At 39.4% G+C, this 19167-nt stretch overlaps 1 protein-coding gene across 5 annotated transcripts in view; it reads left to right on the top strand.

Moving 5' to 3' along the window:
• The window catches only part of piezo2b (piezo-type mechanosensitive ion channel component 2b), a 118529-nt gene that overhangs the window by 70866 nt on the left and 28496 nt on the right, over window positions 1–19167 (top strand). For all 5 annotated transcript variants that reach the window (XM_074651937.1, XM_074651936.1, XM_074651935.1 and 2 more), the window contains 13 exons: window positions 3026–3186; window positions 5206–5382; window positions 5504–5626; window positions 5890–6090; window positions 6178–6382; window positions 7625–7726; window positions 7851–8016; window positions 12113–12356; window positions 12642–12759; window positions 14689–14836; window positions 15353–15442; window positions 17605–17726; window positions 17964–18032. In XM_074651937.1, the coding sequence (XP_074508038.1) occupies window positions 3026–3186; window positions 5206–5382; window positions 5504–5626; window positions 5890–6090; window positions 6178–6382; window positions 7625–7726; window positions 7851–8016; window positions 12113–12356; window positions 12642–12759; window positions 14689–14836; window positions 15353–15442; window positions 17605–17726; window positions 17964–18032 (1926 nt within the window). The remainder of the gene's footprint in view (window positions 1–3025; window positions 3187–5205; window positions 5383–5503; window positions 5627–5889; window positions 6091–6177; window positions 6383–7624; window positions 7727–7850; window positions 8017–12112; window positions 12357–12641; window positions 12760–14688; window positions 14837–15352; window positions 15443–17604; window positions 17727–17963; window positions 18033–19167) is intronic.

The raw sequence follows: 19167 nt of genomic DNA, 5'->3' as shown, positions 1-19167 counted from the left end.
ATAAACCTAATCAAGTAGTTTTGTTGCCAACACCTACCTGCGACCATTTAACAACGTTAACCACACGCAAACCTTCTGCGTCAAGATACTATGCAAAAGGCTGCGCTCGGCGTCATTAAAGTGAGGCCGGAAACTTCTTCCCTAGCGGCAAAATATGACGAACAACATGACTTTCACCCAGACGGCCGGTGTTTGCTTCCCGTGTGAAACCAAAAGTTGAGTTGTTTTACTGATGTTACGTCCATATCTTAAGTTATGTAACAAGCACACTTATTTTAACCCAAAACATGATCTTTTTTTTTTAAAAACCTAACCAAGTACTTTTGTTCAACTGTTTCACAGCGTTAAACACATGTTAAAATATTAACCGCAACCGTTTTATAACATTAACCATGCGCACAAGCCTTCTACGTCAAGATAGTACGCTTGAAAGGCTGCTCCGCTTCTGCCCAAGCGGCAAAATATGACGAGCAGGGATGAGAACCCGCTTTATACCGGCTGTCAATGTGTCATTGAGGCACCCTGATGGTTTACTTGGCAGCTATATCATGTAATCACGCCAACATGTGGGTTTGAATGTGTTGCACATCATCACTCTCGCTCCCAATTTTTCTAAATTGTGTTCCTGAGAACAACTAATATCCAAACAAATTCATAAGATAATAAAACTGCTCATCTAGAGAGGCTGCGTGGCTGATCACGCTGCAGTCTTGTATTTAAGTACTTCAGCATCTTGTGTGTTTTCCTCCAAATAATATTAAAGCTTCCTTCATTGCCAGGCTGGCCATGTTTACTCCTCTCACTGTGTTTAAAGCTGAAACTGTGCTGTTATGTAGCGGCTACAGAGCACTTTCAGTCACGAGTGCAGAGACCTTTTCTCTCGGATCTCTCTGTAGCTCTTCAGTCTGCTCAGAAGACATATGTTGCATACAATCTTTAAAGGCCAAAGCTCTGTTAGAGAAGCTCAGTCTGCTGTCCAAGTATCTGCCGCCTGCACTCTCACCAGCCAGCCATTAATCATCCCGAGTAAAGCTGTAAAAATCTGTTGTATTGCAGATTTTTGGGGTTCAGTAAGATTTACCTCTGGTTTTTCTGTTCTGACACAGAGCGTAGCTCAAGTGGTCACTTTCACCCATTACATCGTCCTGCTAAAGCCAACTAACACTGCACCATTAGCATATTTACGCAGACAGTCACACTGGTCTTAAATTAAACTGTTGTTTATATACACAGAAAATAAAATAGGTGATAAAACACAACCCTGCAGGGCCTCTCAGCTTATAATGAGCTGCGAACTATGCGAGCTATACTATGCCCTCTCAGAGTTTTCTTATCCAAACAATGAGGCCTCTATTAAAACCTGAGATAATACGGCTTTTGTAAAACATACACCCACCACCAAACTGTGGCTGGAGGTTTTATATTCTTTGTGAGAATATAAAACCAAATATTAAGTCCTCAATCTCAGGTAATTAAAGCAACACTTTGGAATTTGCTTGTTAATACAGATTTTAGGCGTGTTTCCATACATCTTGACATCATGCATATGGGAAAAAGATTACATGAACAAACATTTAACAGTTTCACAATACATGTAAAACACATGTTTAGCCGTGACGTTGACCCCATAAAATGGTAAACCATTTCTCTTTCCCTCACTAAAATGCAGATTGTCACACACATCACTCCCATTTTAATATTTAACACACACACACACAATAAAAACCTAAATTCTTCCCTAATTTGCATGTTTGCTGGTTGGATTTTAATGTGAATACTTCCTATGAACCAGAGAGGATTTGTAGGGCTGCAACTACTGATTATTTCCATCATCGAATACAAATTATTTCTTGATTAAGTGATTAATTTTTTGGCTTCTAAAAATGTCTGCAAATAATAATTCCGAAAGCCAAGGTGAGATTTTCAGATATCTAATTTTATCTAATAAATACCACAAAACCCAATGGTTGAGTTTAGTATAATAGAAGAAGAAAACCAGAAAAAAAACTAGAAAAGTGCAGTAGTGTAGGTCTCCCCCAGGTATGTCTGCAACGACCACTGCTGTTACGTTTAATTGAATGAATACATATCATAATTGCCCCCCGTCTACACTGCAAGCATCAGACGCGTTCACTCGCATGTCTCACGCAACAGATATGCTCTCATTTTAATCTATGCAGCTGTCTGCAGCGGCTCCGTGCAGCTAAACTGCAGTTCACTGTGTAACGATTCATGTTGACTGTTTAATGCTTCCTCTGAACAGGAACTGACAGTCCTGCTGTGTGTTTAGTTACGTTAGTTGTTGGCTCTGTTAGCTCTGTTAGCTGTATTAGTCCTGTTAGCTGTTAGCTCTGCTAGCCAAACACACCGTAGGACTCCCACCGGCTGCTAACAACTAACTAGCTCTCCTCCAACGGGCATAAGAAGACACGCTCCATTGTAGTCAGCGCTCGATTCAGTTTGTCATTTGCTAATCGATAGTTTATGTGAGATTAGCTGTGGACAGACAGACAGAAATGTACACACACACACACACACACACACACACACACACACACACACACACACACACGCCGCATAATCTCCTGGCGTAGATCATAATTAACATTTGAGAAGCTGGTATTACTGAGCTTTTGTCATTTTTGGCTTTTTATCTTTTGATGGACTTATCGTTTCATTGTTGATTTGTATTTACAATGTATGGTTACTGTGATCAAATGTTTCTCTGACAACCTCTAGATGAAGCTTGGTATGACAGCTGGTCTATTTTGGTATAGACATTTGGTCTATTTTCACCTGTGGGTTAATACGTATTTATGGCAGCAGGACAGTGAACTGTATGAGGGATTGATTCAGAACAAACTACTGTGGCTGTGCTATGGTAATGAAGAATCATGCCTTTATTAATTGTTGGACAGCAATAGAGGTTAGATATATCAGGCTTTGAGGAATAATGTGTATAAATAGAGGACATACTGCTGTACCTCTTCAGTCTTGTTGTTTTTTGTTGTCTCTTCTTCTTCAGATCTGAAGAATAAATGGCACCTGGTGGTCGACCGTCTGACTGTGCTCTTCCTCAAGTTCCTGGAGTATTTCCACAAACTGCAGCTGTTCATCTGGTGGTTACTGGAGATCCACATCATCAAGATCGTGTCCTGCTATATTGTCCTGGTCTCTGTCACAGAGGTATGAAAGCTCAGTATCTGCAACAACAACAACAACAACAACAACAACAACAACAACAACAACAACAACAACAACAACAGCAGGGAATCACACTCACTTATCAATCATGTTTGAGTTGATTGACTTTGATTTCACTGGTTAGCTCCACTGTAGCATGCACGTCATCCCAGGTGGTATACATAGAAGTCTTCCAGATGGTGCTGCAATTCATTTTCTTGGCCTTGAATCTACCGGCTGATATATTGTTATCAGGTTTTTTAAACTCCCGAGTATCAGCCTCAAAAATCCAGTTTTGATCAGGCTATAATCTCTCTGTTTTATTTCATTGTTAAATCCAAGACATAATCTAAAGACAAAACTTCAAGTGCAAGTTCACCGTTCTGTTTCCCTTGTGCTACTCCCAAAATGGAAAAACCTTACAACATGTATTATTTGTACGTAGATTACTTATATTAGTGGTTGCTTATTTCGCTCTTGATGTGAAGGGTTTTTTGGTGCATGCTAGATGTAGTTACCGATGTTTGAACAGTAGATGAAAGGTGTTTTTTTATGATTCCAAGTGGATTTCACATCATCTGGTTTACATTGTACCACATGCTACACTGCCAAGATTTTTTCATGTTTTTTTTTTGCGGCAAGTAAAATGAATGACAGCGGCATCCTGAGGCCAATTATTTGTTTGTAAATAAAAGACGATCATGTCACGATCTTCTATAACTATGTTCATTTAATACAGTTCTGAGGCAAGAAGTTATTGAATTAATAATCACAAATACAGTTTCATTGGCCATTGCTCACATTTTCTTAGTTAATTTTATTGCTCATACGCTGTATAAAATAAGTTGATCTCTTGCAACACTGAGCCAACTTCAACCAATTTGAAATGAACCAGGATTGTCTTTCCCACCACAGACGAGCCAGATAATAGTCTGGGGGTATTTGGGTGAAGCTGTTACAGTTTTTGGGATGGAAACAAAAGTCTTGGGTTTTCTTGCCATCAGAGCTCTTTGAGTTTGGAACAAACTGACTGAGCCTGGATAACCTGCTCACGCTTTTAAATTCTTATTAAACCTCACTTTTATAGACTTAGATTTATGTAATGTAATGATCTTTTATTCATGGTTCTTGACCTCAAGTTTTATTTGTTCATTCTTTTTTCTTTTTTTTTTTATTCTTTACTTTTTTCACCCTCTTTTTATGAAAAGTGCTGTTTAAAAGTCTTTTCAAACATATAACACAAAAGAAAATATTAATACTAGGGCTGTCAATCGATTAAAATATTTAATTTAGATTAATGATTCATCACTTGATTGTCCATAGTTAATCACAAATTAATGGCACATTTTAAAGGGAGATTTGTCAAGTATTTAATACTCAGATATATATACAATTGTATGTATATATTCATTATTAGAAATCAATTAACAACAATGCCCAATATTGTCCAGAAACCCTCACAGGTACTGCATTTAGCATAAAAATATGCTCAAATCATAACATGGCAAACTGCAGCCCAACAGGCAACAACAGCTGTCAGTGTGTCAGTGTGCTGACTTGACTATGACTTTCCCAAAACTGCATGTGATTATCATAAAGTGGGCATGTCTGTAAAGGGGAGACTCGTGGGTACCCATAGAACCCATTTTCAATCACATATCTGGAGGTCAGAGGTCAAGGGACCCTTTTGAAAATGGCCATGCCAGTTTTTCTTCACCAAGATTTAGTGTAAGTTTGGAGTGTTATTAAACCTCCTTTGCGACAAGCTAGTATGACATGGTTCGTACCACTGGAAGCTGAGCCTGGTACAACCTCCAAAAGATCGATTGCAATGCGTTAAAGAAATTAGTGGCGTTAAAACGACTTTGTGGTAACGCGTTCTTATTGATTTAACTTTGACAGCCTTAATTAATACTATTTGTTGTAGTAAGAGGAGGATGAGGAAGAGAAGGATGTCAGTGGAAAAGGGATTTATGTGAGCTGTTTTTTCTGTCCTCATCGCCTGTATTGTCTCCTGTGCAGGTGTCTTTGTTCAACTATGTGTTCCTGGCGTCCTGGGCCTTCGCTCTGCCCTACAGCAAGTATCGGCCCCTTGCCTCCAGTGTTTGCACTGTCTGGACGTGTGTCATCATCGTATGTAAAATGTTGTACCAGCTGAAGTCTATAGACCCCACAGAATATTCCAAGGAGTGCGATATGGTGAATATAACCAGAACATGCCTTTTGACACTCATTGTATTCACAACATACTGCTCAACATTATCCTTACACTAAGGATTCATTTTTACTACATTTATACAATTATATTTTTTGTCCACAGCCAGGAAGCTACTCTGATGACCAGAAGAAAGAGATGGAGGACTCTCTGCTGTATAAGGGGCCGGTGGATCCAGCCAACTGGGTTGGCCTGGAGAAGTCTGCTGACCTGCTGGGCTACCTCAGGGTGAGGAGGGGAAACATTCATCAGCGGAAAGAGCATTTTCTTCAACAGAAGGGCCTCAAATATTATGTTAAAAAAGTGAAAATGTTGTTAAGATCAGAGACGCACATCAGATAAACTTTGGTTACAGTATATTCAAACTGAGAAACTGAAAAAAGTTTAAATGTTTTTTGAATGTTTAAAATCAACCAATCAGTTATTTAAACTCTCAGCATGTATTTTCAAGAAAGGGAATACATATTTAAAGATATTCTCCATCTATGCAGAACAACCTCTTGATGCTGGCTCTGCTAGCATTCGAGGTGACCATCTACCGTCATCAGGAATACTTCAGACTGAGGAACAAACTGTCTACTCCCGCCGCCAGAATTATCTTCCATGATATCACACGGCAGCATCTGGACATCGGCATCATCAGCTTCATCAAATACTTCATCAACTACTTCTTCTACAAGTTTGGACTCGAGGTAGAGACGAGTGAAAAGAGCTAAAAGTGTCTGTTTTTACCTGAAAACCATTACTTCATGTGTATATTCCTCGTTTTTTTCACTCAGACGTGCCTGCTGTTGGGGGTCAACGTTATCGGGCAGCGTATGGACTTCTTCGCCATGCTTCACGCCTTCGCCTTGATCGCAGTCATGTACAGACGCAGGAGGAAAGCCATCGCTGAGATCTGGCCCAAGTACTGCTTCTTCCTGGCCTGCATGCTGACTTTCCAGTACTTTGTCTGCATCGGGATCCCACCAGCAGCCTGTAAAGGTTTGTGTGACGACTAGGCCAGATTATTGCTATTATTTTAGGCCACAATCAATAACTATTGTCATTATCGATTAATCTAAAATTTATTTTTACAGTCAATTGAGTAATCATTTAGTTTATAAAATGTCAAAAAATGGTGAAAAATAAGTTCCCAAATAATCCTCGAAATTTCTTGTTTTGTTCGACCAATAGTCCCAAACCCACAGCATTGAATCAATAATGATATTAATAACAGAAAAATCTTTACATTTGAGAAGGTGACCATAACAAATGTTTAATATTTTGCCTTCTATTTTTTATTATTCATTTTGGGTATTTTATTTCCATTTTAACTTGTTTTGTTGTAATAGACTGATTTTATTTCACTGCATTCCAATTCATGCTTGCATTTTTTTTATTCCTGTTTTAACCATGTTAACACTTTGTTACTTTGTTTTGAAAGGTAAATAAAGTGTATTATTATTATTATTATTATTATTATTATTATTATTAATATTATTATTGCTGTTATTGTTATTGTTGTTGTATTATTATTAATTGTATTAGTATCAGTATTATTATACAGGGTAACACTTACAATAACCATCATTAATAAATGGTAAATTGATAGTTAATCAAACTTTAGTTAATAGTTATTTTACTGTTAACAAACAATGAAATGATAATTAATAATGTTTACTATCCATCCATCTTCAACCGCTTATCCGGGATCGGGTCGCGGGGGCAACAGCTCCAGCAGGGGACCCCAAACTTCCCTTTCCCGGGCCACATTAACCAGCTCTGACTGGGGGATCCCGAGGCGTTCCCAGGCCAGAGTAGAGATATAATCTCTCCACCTAGTCCTGGGTCTTCCCCGTGGTCTCCTCCCAGCTGGTCGTGCCTGGAACACCTCCCAAGGGAGGCGCCCAGGAGGCATCCGTGCTAGATGCCCGAACCACCTCAACTGGCTCCTTTCGACGCATAATGTTTACTAATGGACCAGAAAACAATTATTAACTTTTGACAAAGTATTAATTATCTAGCTAAATAATGTTTATAGATGCTTTACAAAGTATTTATTAAATCATTTAACAAGGTATTATAATCATCAGTTGCAACTTTATTATATTAACAATATTTATGATGGTTATTATAAAGTATTACCGTTCTGGTAAAAGTGCTCCACAAATAAACCTGACACTTATATGTTGTTTATACATATATGTATAGTGCCGATGATAATGGTGCATGTTTTCATTTCAGATTATCCCTGGAGGTTTCCCAACTCGACTACAGACTCCAAAGTGGTCATGTGGCTTTATGTTCCAGATTTCCGCACCCAACCCAATCCATCGTTCCTCATCTGTACGTGGTCTGATTTGTAGATATGTAGTGGTTACGATACTGATGATTGTCATTATAATTTCTAGCATTAACAAGGTTTTGTTCAGCATATGTTATATTTCTCCTTTCCTCTCTTGTTTTCTAGATGACTTCATGTTGCTGCTGTGTGCCTCTCTCCAGAGGCAGGTCTTTGATGATGAGAACAAGGCGGCAGTCCGCATCATGGCCGGAGACAACGTGGAGATCTGCAGAGACCTGGACGCAGCCTCTTTCAGCGTCCACAACCCCGTCCCCGACTTCATCCACTGCAGGTACAGCAACTTATACTAATGTTGTACTACATTTACATTTAAATTCCTTTTAGGGCCACATGGAGACAGTATATGACACTGGATCCCAGGCTTGTATTTCAACACTTACATTAGATTTTACAGTAGATTCACTTGAAACAGATTCAGAGCTCGACAGAAGCGGCATTAACTTGGACGACAACAAGACACAGAAATGGATAGGAAGTGAAGTAGCCGTCTTAATTGATGCTTAATGATATTAGATGCCGACAATTAAGTCAAAACAGGCAGCACTACTAAAAACTGTTTATATTTGTATCATATATGGGTTACATCCCACAATATGGAGCAGCAGTTTGGATTTAAGCATTAAGACTTGTGTAGTGGAGTTAAAGCTTTGTTTAAGAGTAAAACATTACCTTTAATGTTTTACCATTGTTGTGATTTAGTCCTCCCAATGCAGAGATGCCTATTTTGATTTATGGTTTATTGGATAGCACACAGGTATGACATTTTTTTATTTCTTTGGCAGATGTTAAAGACCTGCTAGATGCTAATACTAATTTAAATTCTAAAATGCTATATATAATGGTTAAGAAAAAAATGATCTTAACCTTCCATCTGTTTCTGGATCCACTGGGATCTAGCAGCCAAAATGTGTCAGATTTTATTTTTGTTCCTTAAAAGTTCTGTTAAAATAAAAAGTTTAAAGCGGCCATTATCTATATTTTCATAATAACAATTATGTCTGAAATAACAATGTGAAAACAAACCCACTGTACAGTACACTACCTGTTCAGCACCAGCAACAGTAAGTCATTGGCTGGTGAACATAGTGGAGCATTTAGCAGCTCAAGAGACAGATACAGTCTTTCTCTCAGGAGATGGTGGAGACTGCTGGATGTGTAAATAAACAATTGTTTGCCATATCAGCTTAAAAGGTAGTGATGTGTCAATGTTGTGTTCAAAACTTGTTTCTGCTGCCCCCAAGTGGCTCAAAAAAAATCTGTTAATGCCTGTTTAAAACAAAAAGTGCGAAGGAGTCACAGACTCCAATTGCGAACCAGGGTACCGCTTTTGTTCCAAGTTACCAAGTAGAGCTTTAAACTCACTGCTGGGCTAAAACTAGGGCTGTCCTCAACAAAAGAAATTCTTAGTCGACTAGCACTCATATGATTTTGTCGAGTAATCGGGTTGATTTAATCGACAGATCTGTAAAACTGAGTTTCTCCACAAAGAATCACACAAAAGCACCACTATAAATCTTGTGTTTGAGATGTGCTCATACGCTCCTTAGAAATAAGTCATTCAGCATGAAAAAAGCATACAAAAATGACGATCGACTAAATAAATCGTAGTCGACTAAGACCACAACGACCAATTAGTTAACTAATTGACTAAGAGGGGGCAGTCCTAGCTAAAAGGCAGTGGTGCAGGCTAGTAACAGATGGTTGCAGGTTTGAGTCCCCTCACTGGTTGGGTAAATTTAGAAAAGTTAAAAAAAAAGGTATCATTCTCCCCAATTTTAGCGTCAACCACTGAGGTACGGTTGAGTGAGACGCTTACCTCTCCAGTCGAGCTGTTCAGAGGCCAACTCAGTAGAAAAAACGGTTGTTGTACTTGGCTGCTAACTGTGTAACTGTAGAAATCTCAAGTGGAGCGGTGCTGAATAAGAACATACTCGCTCAGCAAATCCCTTATACTAGATAAATAAAGGTAAGGCAGATGACAGTACACCTGCCGTATACATAATTCACAATTTTGGCTGTCGTCCGATATTTGAATCTAGAGCTAGATACTGACTTTGCACAATAAAAAGAGTGAAGAGAGGGTTTTGAGAGGCAGGGAAATAGAGAGCGAGTTAGAAAGACAGCGAGAGCATCCTGACCTGTCCACAGTCATTGATTATGTGCTCTTCACATTCCACTGTTTTGATGCGCAAAGTGGACACGTCTTTTATTAACGCACTCTGTGTCCATCAACAAGCCCTAGTAGAGAGAAAGAGAGCTGTACAGCCCGTCTGTCCACGCCACAGCAGCTCTGCACTTATTCCATCGTTTCCCTCCAGGATCGAATTACGGATACAGGGTGGAGGAGAAATCCATAATCCACAAAAACACTCTGTCCGTCACTCCGCGACTCAGACGCTTTTGCCCTGTACTCTAACTCAATAAATAGCTTTTAAGTAGGGAAAAGGTATTTTCTCCCTCTGATGAAGAAGGACACTCACTCAGCTATTCCGGCCCATCAATGCGTGTCGTCCGATCCAAACCCACTTCATCAGAGCTGCTTCCTAAACAGTGCAGCTGTTGTTGTGGTCCCGTGTTTTCCCCTGGCCCATCAAATTAATGCACGTTGCTTCCTATGTTTGCACTCCACACATCATATTAATGGTAACACAGGATCCACACGTATGCTTTTAGCATGTTAGACACACAGACAGGTCATGCAGAGTGTACATGTACCTGTGCTGAGTGACAGGAGTCGGGTTTCAGCCCTGGTTCACATTCATTGATCAGACTCTTACCGGTGTGCTTGACACTAAGTGATACACTAAGTGTGATTGATGGGAGGATTATGCACATAGCTACAGAATGAGCTGAAACGTTGTTTTGCTTTTATTATGTGGTAAGCATGCATCCTTATTAGTGACTTAGCTCAGCTGGCTGGGCTCCATGCTGTTCACTTCCAGCTTCATGTGACTAAAATCAGCCCGTGAACTTTGTTCCATCTCAAATGAGTCGAATGACGCAAAATAAAGTTTTTATTAAACGTAAACAATAAAGCCACATTTGGCAAAATGTTTAGGTTTATAAATATACGTCTGTTTCTCTGCACTAATTGAGAGTGGGCATGAAAGTGCCTTCTTGACCCTGGGAGGAGTAGTTTCTTAAAGGTGCACTGTGTAGGATCTGGCGGTATCTAGCGGTGAGGTGAGGAGATTGCCACCAACTGAAGCCTCTCCTGTCTGCCAAGCGTGTTTGAGAGCCACGGCGGCCGACGCGAAAACGCTAATGTCCCTCTCTTGAGCCATTGGGAGAAGAGCAAGCGTGTAGAGTGTGTGTGTATGTTGGAAGTGAGTGGTGAAGCAAGAGAGAGAGATAGCGGCGGCGACGGGAGCGAGTAACGTTATCGACTCCGGCCCAAGCAGGAAAAGTTAACAGAGTTTGGTTTGTCCATTCCTGGGCTACTGTAGAAACGTGGCGGTGCAACATGGCGTACTCTGTGGAGAGAGAACCCGCTCCCTGTGTAGATATAAACGGCTCATTCTAAGGTAACAAAAACACGATTCTTATTATCAGGTGATTATACACTAAAGAAAGCATACTTATTAATATTATATTACATTTTTGCCAGTAGCCCTAATTGTTACACACTGTTCCTTTAACTCAAGGGCCACTGTCTAGCTTTTTTTCCTGAAGCTTTCAACCACATCTCACGCTATAAAATTGAGTAGCATAAAATTGAAATAGCAAAAAAAGTGCCTTAAAATTTTACCGAAGTTGAGTAAATGTACTTTGTTACATACCATGCTCTCTACCCACAAGAAGTAACCATGAAAAATAAACAAGCAAAATACAATCCTCTTCCTAAGTGTTCCTAAAACTTCACGTTTACTTCACAGACCAGCCAAGTTTGTAAACAGGATGCTGTATTCACTTTATGTCACGCAGAATGTGAATACGTCGGCTGGTTGGAAAAAGCCGTACAAGTCAGCCGGGAAAACTGTGAATTTTTGATTTCTGAATTCTTATGTGAAGGAGAACCACGGATGTGTTACAGCAGCAATGCAGATATTTTAAAAGGAGCTACATAGAATACACAGTATGTTTATGCCTTGTTAAACAGCTAATTTAGGCTAAGTTAATATGTGAATAATGTGTGAACACATTCCCTTTCTGCTGACATGGCATGAATGCAGCACGAGGATTCTCTGTATGTTGCGTTTACTGATGTCAGATCCCCTCTGGGTATTGAAGATCACTTTTTTCCGACTATAACCTTCATTTGGAGCTTCCGAAGCATCAGAAAAACAATTTATCTGTTGAATTTGTCATCTTTAAAAAAAAAAAAAAAAAATAGCACTGACGTATTATGTTTCACCACTGTCCTCTAGGTCCTACCTGGACATGCTGAAGGTCATCATGTTTAGCTACTTGTTCTGGTTTGTCCTCACCATCATCTTCATCACGGGGACCACACGCATCAGCGTCTTCTGTATGGGCTACCTGGTGGCCTGCTTCTACTTCCTGATCTTTGGTGGCGAGCTGTTGCTCAAACCAATCAAAAAGATCCTCCACTACTGGGACTTCCTCATCGCCTACAACATCTTTGTCATCACCATGAAGAACGTTTTGTCTGTGAGTTGTCGATCTCAAATTATATATATCAAGATCACTGATAGACAAGTCTTACATAATATACATATGAGACGATATAGTGTTTAGATTTTAAAACATCTGGCTGCATGAAAGAAGAGCACATTCACTATAAACTTTTTTGTCCTCAGTATTTCAGCATGCAGAGTTTATACCAACACTGCCTGTGTGTTATGTGAAATCAGATATGTTAAGAAAGATATTTTAAGATATAATATATAAAATAAGTTATTGTATAAGTATATAATAAAGGATTCTTGTTCTTAGATCCTGGCTTGTGGCTACATAGACACTCTGATAAAGAAGAAGCAGTGCTGGTTGATCCAGTCGCTCAGTTTGGCCTGCACCATCAAGAAATACAACGGCGATCTCGGTGCAGTCTTGAGTGAGTGGACTCAAAATTTTACTTTTTTGTGCATTTTATGATTGCGATTACATTTTACAAGAAGGTGAGATATCCTCTTCAGTATTACGAGGAGCACAAATCCCCATTTTGGCTGCAACTACTAGTCAAAGCACGTCGGTCTGATTTGCTGCTTCAGATTGTGTTTCCAAAGAAGCTGAAATTAAACCCACACCCTTGTTTATTTTTCAGGCCTATCTCTCAGGGCCAATTAAGCTCAGTGCCGTCTTTGTGTTAATCTTACTGGATTTACAGTGAATACAAAACACTGACAAAATACTCAGTGAAACAATAAGATTTATGCACAATCAGAAAATACAGATAGCCCCCGAGAGGCAAGTGGGGAAAAAAGAAACTTCTGGTGATCCATTTTCTGAGTCTGATCTAAAATGTTTCCTCTCCTGTGTTTATGACTTAAGAACAGGTGAAAAAAGGTTTTGCCAGGATGATCTTTAGTTCTTTAACCAATTTGTGCCCAAACACTATATTTAGTATGATGAGGAAAAATTAGTTTTGATTGGTCAAAAGTCTGTAAATTTGGTACGGACATAGTTTGGACAAGTATCTAACAGTACAACAAAAATCACACTTTTATTAATAGTCAAAATCAGGATTTTTGAAAAATTAAGAAAAACACTAACATTTTGTTTATTAAATGTTTTCCATATGAAATGTTTTTTTACACTGCATATGTGTGTATATCTTTGATATTCAACTTGTTATGAGTTGATAGATACCAAATACTTGATTGTGCTCCTTGTAGTTTCTAAGATACAGCCATTTTTGTTATCATACTAGTCTTTGGGCATATGGGACGACTGTTTTTTCCAAGTCTATTGCAAAAACAGTGGGCCCATGTGCCCAAAGGCTAGATATAGTATGATAAGAAAAACTCACTTTTCAGCCTAACGGATTGATCGATTTTGAAAATGTCTTCACATTTTTGCTTAGGCAAGCCCAGAGAACATTTCCTCCGAAGGAAATTAAAAATTTCAGTTGTGGGCACATATGGGTTAAAAAAAAAAATTATCTGTGAAACAGGTGAAAAAAAAGTTAAAAAAAAGAAACGGGATTTTTTTGTCAGGATAATTTTTTTTAAGTGTTTGATGTTGTAAAACTGATTTTGGCCACAAGAGGCTGAAGTGCACCGCTACCCCATGTTCTAAATAGGACTAAAAGCGTTCATGTTTTCTTCCAGAAATTCATGTTTACGTTTGCTTTTTGATTTTTTGTTTGCTTGTTTGTTTACTTTTGTTGATTATATGGTATAGTAATGTTACATAGCTTGCTAACACGCAATATATATATATATATATACTTTGTGTTTGGCGCCCATGGAAAAATTCAAACTCACCTGGAAGAAAACACAAATGCTTTTAGTCCTATTTAGAACATGGGGTAGTAGTGGGCTTCAGCCTCTTGTGGCCGAAATGAATATTACAACAACAAATACTTTCAGTTTCACTTTTCAAAAAATATTTCACCTGCCAAAACTTTTTTTCACCTGTTCTTAACACAGGAGAGAAAACTATTTAGATCAGACTTAGAAAAAAGATCACCAGAATTTTTTTTCCTCACCTGCCTCTCACGGCTTCCGTAGCTAACAGTCTACATTAACATCCATGAGAATCTCCATCCATCCATCCATCCATTATCTGTTACCGCGTACCCTATTCAGGGTCGCGGGAAGGCTGGAGCCGATCCCAGCTGACATTGGGCGAAGGCGGGGTACACCCTGGACAGGTCGTCAGACTATCACAGGGCTGACACGTAGAGACAGACAACCACTCACACTCACATTCACACCTCCGGGCAATTTAGAGTCAACAATGAACCTAACCTGCATGTCTTTGGACTGTGGGAGGAAGGCAGTTTACACTCATACATTTTCTCACTTTCACCCGTCATTAGAGGATTGTGAGCTGCCCAAAGACGAGGCCGGGATCATCTGGGACAGTATCTGCTTTGCCTTCCTGCTGCTGCAGAGACGAGTCTTCATGAGCTACTACTTCCTCCACGTGGTGGCTGATATCAGAGCGTCGCAGATCCTCGCGTGCAGGTACACAGATGACTCTGAGCTGGCTTAGACATAGCAACGCTGCGGCTTTTCCTCCCGTAACATGTTAAAAAAGTCTGCTGTGAAAAAGGGTCTATGAATCTGATTTATTTGAGAATGTTACAGACACAAGTACTCTGATGCTATAAGGACGAAGGCTTGCAAGATTAATTCAGTGAGCAAACAACATGTAAAGCATGTTAGTAGGATGAAAAAATATGTGTCTTTTCCACATTAAGAATTTTTAATTTGCAAATACAGAAACTACAGTAATAATGAGAAGCATACCTGAGAGGAAATGTGCAATTCATGACTATGGTATTTAAAAAAAAATTCAACTTGGCTCCTTTTGTGACTGACTTTCTCAATATAGTGAAGTTATAATTAGATAAACATGGAATCAATGTACCCGTTGTGTGAAATTGTTTCAGCTTCCAAAGGGAGGGAATATATTTTTGGTCAGTAAATAATGAAGTAGGATCAAACCTTCACACTCTGACACATTTGATTGTGTTTCAGAGGGGCAGAGCTTTTCCAGGCCACGATAGTGAAGGCGGTGAGAGCCAGACTGGAGGAGGAGCGCAAATCTGTGGAGCAGCTGAAGAGACAGTGAGACTCCAAATATTTCACTTACTCCATGTGGTGCAATGCTGTGGTTTGTGTTTTTGTGTACAATATGCAATACTGGGGGAAGTTTTGAAATTTATATTTTTCTTTGGATTAGATTAAACAGTTATTTAGAAGTACACCAGGACCAATTAAGATAAGAGTTGTGTCTGAAAGAGGCCAAAGAGCATGCACAAAAAGCCATGATCTCAGTGAGTCAGATAAAGCAACAATATGTATATTTCTAGGATTTTTATTGATAAGACAAATTCTAAATACACTCTTTGGAAGACACTTTTCATCATCATTTTCAGATTATTTGATTTATTGCAGTTTTTGTGTTGTAATTTGAAATAGCTTTCTTCTGTGCTGCCCTGTTCTTATTGGGATTGGCTGATTTTCTTTCATTTAAAGGATAAGGCTGGCCTTATTCTGTGGTTGTAATGTTTTCAACAAATCCCTTGAAAAGACCAAAACAATGTGCTAGTCTCTCTCTCTCAGTACTTTTCGACTGTCTGTGGCATTGGAGGTGTAAATCTAAAAGGCAGGATAAGTTGGATTTGTCGGTTGTGGTTTGTAAACACAACATTCAAAGTTGGCCCCTCCTCCCCAGCTCAACGAGGGGTACAGTGCTTTCCAGCGAGTGAAAGTCAACCCCAGATTCACTCTCGTTTTGGAACAAGCTTTTTTCCGCTTGCTGTTTCACCTTGCTATATTTGCGGGGGTGTTTTTGGTGCTGTGTCCGCCATTTTCGTAGTTCCCTCTGGGATGCGTGCTTACAATCTGGCACCTGGTTGCTACATTTTAATAAAGGTTGATACCCAGAAATGCCCCGAACACAGCAAAATAAGAAAATACAGACAGAGGGCAAATACAGACACCGCCACACACACTAGTAGGTAGGGATGTCACGTTAATTAGCTCTCGTCCTGCCGATTTCAACGTGGGTGGTGCCATTGACATTACCATTTTCATGATGATGTGTTCAGACTCTATTCAGTAAAAATGAATATTAGGGTTATCATGATGTGTTCCATTGTAATCTTGTAAAATTTATTTTTTGGCGAGAAACTTGACTAAATCCAGTTGTTTGAAAGAGATGTTTTCACAGCAATATAAAATAGATAATAGAGAGGGAATTATGACCTGTTTAACTTCCTAACAAAAAACAGTATCAAATGGTAATAAAGGAGTTTATGTTTAAGTACATGGGATTTGTTGTTTTACTTTTGTTTTTTACCATGGTATCGAATTGGTATCGAGACTCTGGGAATTGAACTAGTATTGGTATCGACTACTAAATTTCTGATATTGTGATATCCCTACTCGTGGGTCATAGGTGATGATTGAGAGGGATCATTTTTGTACGAGTCAATACATTGTTTTGGAAGAAAAACCTACTCATGTGCTTTTAAAAAAAGGTCACAAATATATAGTCAGGCTCAGTAATTTCCAAAACAGCTGGACACTGTAGTTTATAGCAAATGTTACTGAACATGGTGTGCATTTATTAGGGTCTTTCAGAAACTGATTAATGCACATTTAATGCTCTAGTGAGTATTTGTGGCAGCAGGATGGTGTATGTGGGATCGACTCAAAATAAACTACAGTGTGTGTGTGTGTTCATTATAATGAAGAAACATGCCTCACTGCAACAGTGTGTCTCATTGATTTTAATAGTTTTTTGACAACAATGGAGCTCGATGGCACAGCGCACTTGTTAATGGAATCAATTCATTGTTGGTTTTGGTCTTTTTACGGGATTTGTTGACTAAAAGAAAAACATACAGTAGAATATAATCACACTAAATCTATTGATGAATATCTCTGATGAGTCTCATTTTAGTCCATAAGAACGTAGACATGATTCAGAAAGCCATTTAGATTCTGTATTAAAAGCGGCTCCTGGCTCAGTCGTTTCCAGGAAGCCATCGCTCAGAATATCATACTACATAAAGTCAATGTATTCCCACCACTTACAGGTACCTCAGGAGTTACTCATAAGCTCTGATAACATCCACTCACTCAGTCTAATGAGCACTCCGCTGTTTCATAACGTACACTAATTTGTATATGAAGCCTAGAGATGTTTATGGTCAGTCTGTTAGTGATGTTCCTCTGTGTCGATACTTCGTGTCTCTTCACTGCCTTTCTGATCTAATCAGGATGGAGCGCATTAAGGTGAGGCAGCAAAAGTTTAAGAGGGGCAAGGAGAGGATGCTGAGCATGGCGCAGGAGTCTGGAGAAGGACAGACCCTGGTCCAGCCCGAGGAGGATGATGATGATGGTATGACGACGGCTGCCGGGGCCTCTCTCTCTGTGCAGTCGATGTTAGAAAAGTTGGTGTTGAGGTTATATGTTTGCTAGTAGTGCCTGAATTCATTAACATATGTTGTGTAATGATATTTGCATTAGTATTTGATTCAAAAGAGCAACTTAATAGAAAACAAAAATATTCCTTGATCTTTGCAGAAGAATTAATTTTCTTATGAAATGTTGCATTGATGTATTTGTGAAATTTTAGGAGCACAGCGAACGAAAGCCAAGACCAAAAAAAAGCAGTGGTGGAGGCCGTGGGTTGACCATGCTTCCAGTAGGTTGACCCCCCAACCCTCTTTTTTCTCTTCCTCCACTCTGAGTGGCCCTTGTGTCCTTGACCAGAACGCTGAGGATTCCCATACTGCCCCTGGGCTCTGAAGGCACCAACACACAGTGCTCCATTCAGACTTTAGTCCTTTTCTGTCTCTATTTAAGGGCCCTTGTTACTACCTGTAGCTCTCGTGTACACTCTGTGTGGAGAGGCACTTCAGTTTCAAGACGATCTATAAAACCGTGTCAGTATCGGCGCAGAGCAGGGTCGCCTTAAATAGACACGGTGAGACGTTAGAGCAAGAGAAAATGACTATTGTCTTGGGGTTTGTACTAGACATTGTTTAAAACATCATCATCGGTCTCACCTAAAGAGCCCACAGTAGAGAATCACTCATTGTAAAACATTTTCATGCAAAGATATGAAGTCGACTCGCCTTTATTCTCAGTACTGGAATAAAGGATGAAGGGCTTGTTCATTCTTTGCCTGTAGACATGGTCACCAAACAGGAGAAAATAAAGCAGCAGATTGGACCAGTGATTGAATATATAAAACGACAACTTCTTTGTGGTAAATTTAAAAGATATAATACTAGCATCTTTCCTAGTCAATACAGTGGTCGCCTGTTTGGTTTGAACTCATGTCTCATGTTGTACTCCACCCCCACATGACATTTTCAAATTATTTCTCCATTTTATCTCTTTGTCATTTGATGTTTCATCTCCATATCCCAGCATCCTCCCTCACCTCCCGCCCACTGCGGTTCTGCTCAAGGACATAAGTCAGCTTTGTCTATCCCACTTAACTACCGTAGACAGGAGTCACTTGCTCTGTCGAGTTGCTTAAAAGCGATTGTGCTTACTGGACTAAGAGTCTCTAACAGACACCCTTCATTGTGCTTTGTGCTCATAGTTATATCAGTCATACTAATGTTTTTGATGTGCGTTTTCTGTATTTTCTGTTTCATCCTCTTGCGACTCTGATATTTCTAAATGTGTCTATATCGCGTCTTATTACGGAAGCCCTGAGAGGCAAGTGAGAAAAAAAAATATACTGGAGATCCATTTTCTAAATCGTTTTCTCTCTTGTGTTTCTGACTTAACCCCTTACCATTCCACCCTCTTTTTTAGAGGGTTAA

Source organism: Sebastes fasciatus, chromosome 11, assembly GCF_043250625.1.
Source record: "Sebastes fasciatus isolate fSebFas1 chromosome 11, fSebFas1.pri, whole genome shotgun sequence".
NCBI classification, from domain to species: domain Eukaryota; kingdom Metazoa; phylum Chordata; class Actinopteri; order Perciformes; family Sebastidae; genus Sebastes; species Sebastes fasciatus.
The sequence above is the reverse complement of the archived record's forward strand: the minus strand, read 5'-3'. Positions and strand labels throughout refer to the sequence as shown.